This window comes from Elephantulus edwardii, unplaced genomic scaffold, assembly GCF_000299155.1.
Source record: "Elephantulus edwardii isolate Elephantulus edwardi_28Jun2011 unplaced genomic scaffold, EleEdw1.0 scaffold00182, whole genome shotgun sequence".
Classification (NCBI taxonomy): domain Eukaryota; kingdom Metazoa; phylum Chordata; class Mammalia; order Macroscelidea; family Macroscelididae; genus Elephantulus; species Elephantulus edwardii.
The window spans coordinates 5,309,701-5,313,410 of NW_006399932.1; the positions used below are offsets into that span (position 1 = coordinate 5,309,701).

Here is a 3,710-nt window from a genome sequence, read left to right on the forward strand (position 1 = left end):
ATGTCTTTCTGGCTATGCTGGGGTCCAAGCGACCTTTTCCTACCCAAAAGAAGGGCAGGATTATATTGCATTGCAATGCCACAAAAGCCATTTCCAGAGCTTTGCCAAGGTCTTTGTATGAAGATGACCGCTCACTCCTGTACCCATTATCCATTCGGCCTGACCTCCAAGCACCATTCATTTAATTCTTGAGGGGGTACTGGGTATAGGGTACCCACTGGCTCTCTGTTCCCTTGGGCCTCCCACACACCCTTGGCAACTGCATAAAAAAGGGAAAGGATGAAGGTTTGATTAAATGGGAGCTTTCCCAGGCGTGGGCTGAGAGGCTCTACAGGGAAGTAGCTCCTCAAGGCCAATAAGATGAACTCCACACCCCTGGAAGCCTAATCTGCAAAGCGCTGCAGAAGATGGTCCTCTCGTCTCAGGCTGCCACCTGTGCCACCGCCCGTGCTGTCCATGAAGCGGTCACAGGGGAACTCGATGAGGTCCGCCTCGCTGAGCGCGCACACGGTGGTGCGTGGCCGGTGCGACTGGAATCCTGTGAAGTCTGCAGACACACCGGTGCCCATGGAGCGCAGGGGCCGTCGGGTGGAGTACATGTGGCGGACGTGCACCGGGGCCCCGCCTTTCCGCCTGGCCCGCAGCTTCCTCCGCAGCCAGCGAAATGCCCAGGCTGCCAAAGCCAAGAGCACGAGCAGCGCATTGACGGCCAGCAAGACCAAGGTCAGCAGCTGATAGTCTACACTGCCCTGGCTCCCTGGTTCCGGCAGCGTGACCAGCCCGGCGCAGTGGTCCCGAGGAGCGACAGGACAGACCCGGCCCCCGAGGACACCCTCCACGCACACGAGGTACGGCGTGTCCCCGCGCAGTTCCCGCAGCGTGGCCGAGTCGCTGCGCTCAGGCAGGTAGACGAAGCGGTGGAACTTGGGCTGTTGGCCAAAGCGGTCGAAGAGCAGGCGGAAGCGCGCGCCTCCCAGCGGCCGGGGGCTGCGGTGCTCGCGCACCGCCCAGCGCACCGAGGCACTGTGCGCGCCCACCGCCTCCACCGTCAGGTTGCACAGGATGAACTTGTTGAAGTCGCAAGGGTCGGACACCAGCGGGGGCAGGCCGACCCTGCCATAGGACTGGGCGACGTGCTCCTGCTCCTCTGCGGTCAGGCTCTGCTTCGCCGCGCGCTGCCAGGGGTCGCTGGCTGGAGGAGAAGCGGATCCAGACGCCGTCGTCGGGGTGGGCTCCGCGAGAGCAGGGACCGGGCGCCCCCTGTCGTCTAGCAGCTGTGGCACCGGGCCTGTAGCAGCGGTGGCGGAGAGACCTGGCTGTAGGAAGCCGGGGCCCCGTCGGCTCAACCTCAGTACACTGCGGTTGCTGATGAGCTCCCTGATGGTCCCATCCCAGGTCACCCCAGGCAGAATGCGCCCCTTCTCTGGTGGTTGTAACTGCCCCTGGAGCGGCAATTCCTGGGCGAGGCTGGCTGCTGGGGGCTCCATCTCCTCCCCTGCTGCTGTGGGTAGGGCCCGCCTATGGTCGCCGGTGGGGGAAACGGAGGGAGAGGCATCCTTGCAAGATCCGTTTTGTAGCTGCTGGTCGTCCAGGTAATCCAGGTACTTGCCCCGAAGGGCCGGAGGGTGGCGACACTGCACGAAGACGGTGAGGAGCCGGCCCTGCGAGTGCCAGTTTCCCATCCAGCGCTTCAGTCCACGCAGCCGGCAGTCGCAGGTCCAGCCATTGCCGTCTAGATCCAGCCGGTAGAGGGCCGGGCTGGCGGCGAAGATCTCCCCGGAGAGGGCGCTGAGCGCGTTGTCACGCAGGCTGAGCTCGCGCAGGCGGCCCAGGTGGCCGAAGGTAGCGGGGTGCAGGGCGGACAGCTCGTTGCTGCTCAGGTCCAGAGCCTCCAAGCTGTGCAGCGGCTCCAACAGTGCCGCCGGCAGCTCATTCAGCCGGTTGCCCTCTAGGTTCAGCTCGCGCAGGGCTTCCAGACCCCAAAAGGTCTCAGGGGCTAGATGCGAGAGCTGGTTGCCCCTGAGAGACAGCAGGCCGAGGCGGGGCAGGTGCTGGAAGACACGTGGGCCGAGGTGCTGTAGGCTGTTGGAGGACAGGATGAGGGTGGAGAGCGAGCGCAGGGGTGCGAAGGTGGCTGCATGGCGCAGTGAGGGCTGTAGCTCATTGGCAGAGAGGTTGAGGAAGCGCAGTTTGCCCAGATGGGCAAAGGCGTTCTTGCCCAGAAAGCGAATCCGGTTGGATTCTAGGTGTAAGTAAAGCAGGTTGCCTAGAGGGGCGAAGACAGCGTCAGGTAGCGCCCCCAGGGCGTTCCCGTCCAGCCTCAGCTTGACTAGACTTTCCAAGCCCTCAAAGGAACCGCGATTTAGACGACCTATCTCGTTCCCATTTGCATAGAGGATGCGCAGCTTGTGCAGCGGGGCCAGCGTGCCCGGAGCGAGCACCTGCAGGAGGTTGTTCCCCAGGTAGAGCTCCTCCAGCCGCGAAAGCTTCTCAAAAGTCTTGGGGTGTAAAGAGCGGATCTGATTGTACTGCAGGTCCAGCCGTCGAAGCTGTCCCAGGCGGTGGAAGTCAAAGGCCGTGATGTTGGTTATAAAGTTGCCGCCCAGGCTATAGGTGAGCACCTCCTGGGGGCTCGGCAGCGAGCTAGTCTTGGGCACGGCGCGGAGTCCCCTGTTGGTGCACAGGAGGTGCTGGGGGTGCTGGCAGTCGCAGCGCTCGGGGCACACGGGCTCGGCGGGAGGCGGGAGCGTGAGGCAGCCGCCCAGCAGGAGCAGAAAGCGCACGGCGCGGGCAGCCCCCATCGCCGCCTGCCCTGAGTGCTGCGGCCGGATCGTCCTCTTGGCCCGCCGACTCCGTGTCTCCTCTGCATTCCCCTTGGTCTGACCAGAGTCGCTCAATGACCTCAATCGGACTCCAGTGCTTCGTCCAGCCCCTCCTCAACCCTTTGTCCGGTGGCTGGACCGGGTCTCTACTGGCAGATCTCGCCTGGCCAAGTCCGAGTGCTCAGTGAGGTCCCAGGGCTACTTGTTGCATTTCGGCAAAAACCAGTTTCTCCGAGTGCGCGCAGGGGGCGGAGGAGGGAGCCAGGACTCGCGGTTTTTGTTTGCTGCGGAGGCCGGAGAGCTGGATTCCCTGGCGCGGATTTTCCTCCCTGAGTGGATTCCCCAGCTGCAGGCGGGAGCCCTTCCAGGAGCTCCTGGGGCGCGGCGTAGCTGTGCGCCCCCCGCAGCCGGCGCCTGTGCGCTCCCGTCCGCGACCCCGCGCAGCCTCGGAGGAGCGGCCTGGGGAGAAGCAGGGGGCGCGCAGGCTGTGTCCGGAAGGGGCCAAGCTCAGCGAGTGGCGAGCAAACCCGGCGGAAATTCGTTCTTCCCACACTCTGCACACCCCACCCCACTCCACCCCCGGGATGCAGGCGGAGAAAGAGGATACGGCGGAGAGAGGACAGACTCCAGCAGGGGAGGAGGAAATGTAAAGTGCTGCGCGTCTGGTCAGCCCAAACTTGGGACGCCAAGTGTGAGAAAAGTAGGGATTAAAAACAGCTGTACCGGTTGGACACGCAGGGCTGGGGGCAGGGGTGGATTACCGGGCAAGCAAACGGGATTTACAGACAGAGACCTTTTTATTTCAGACGAATACACTGCCGCTTCGGAGCAGTGGGCGCGGGCCTCAGGGTATTCATTTTAAAGTCACTTCTTCTGGAGCTCCTCTTT

At 63.4% G+C, this 3,710-nt stretch overlaps 1 protein-coding gene across 1 annotated transcript; it reads right to left on the minus strand.

The window, feature by feature from the left end:
- Positions 1-383: 383 nt before the first annotated feature.
- Positions 384-2,990, minus strand: TRIL (TLR4 interactor with leucine-rich repeats). The gene has a single exon (XM_006896124.1). It carries the CDS (start codon positions 2,799-2,801, stop codon positions 384-386), a length of 2,418 nt encoding a protein of 805 aa, XP_006896186.1. The 5' UTR covers positions 2,802-2,990.
- Positions 2,991-3,710: the final 720 nt, after the last annotated feature.

Bases quoted from the DNA above. Each gene is read 5' to 3' on its own strand.
- TRIL (XM_006896124.1), bottom strand. From the start codon at position 2,801: ATGGGGGCTGCCCGCGCCGTGCGCTTTCTGCTCCTGCTGGGCGGCTGC.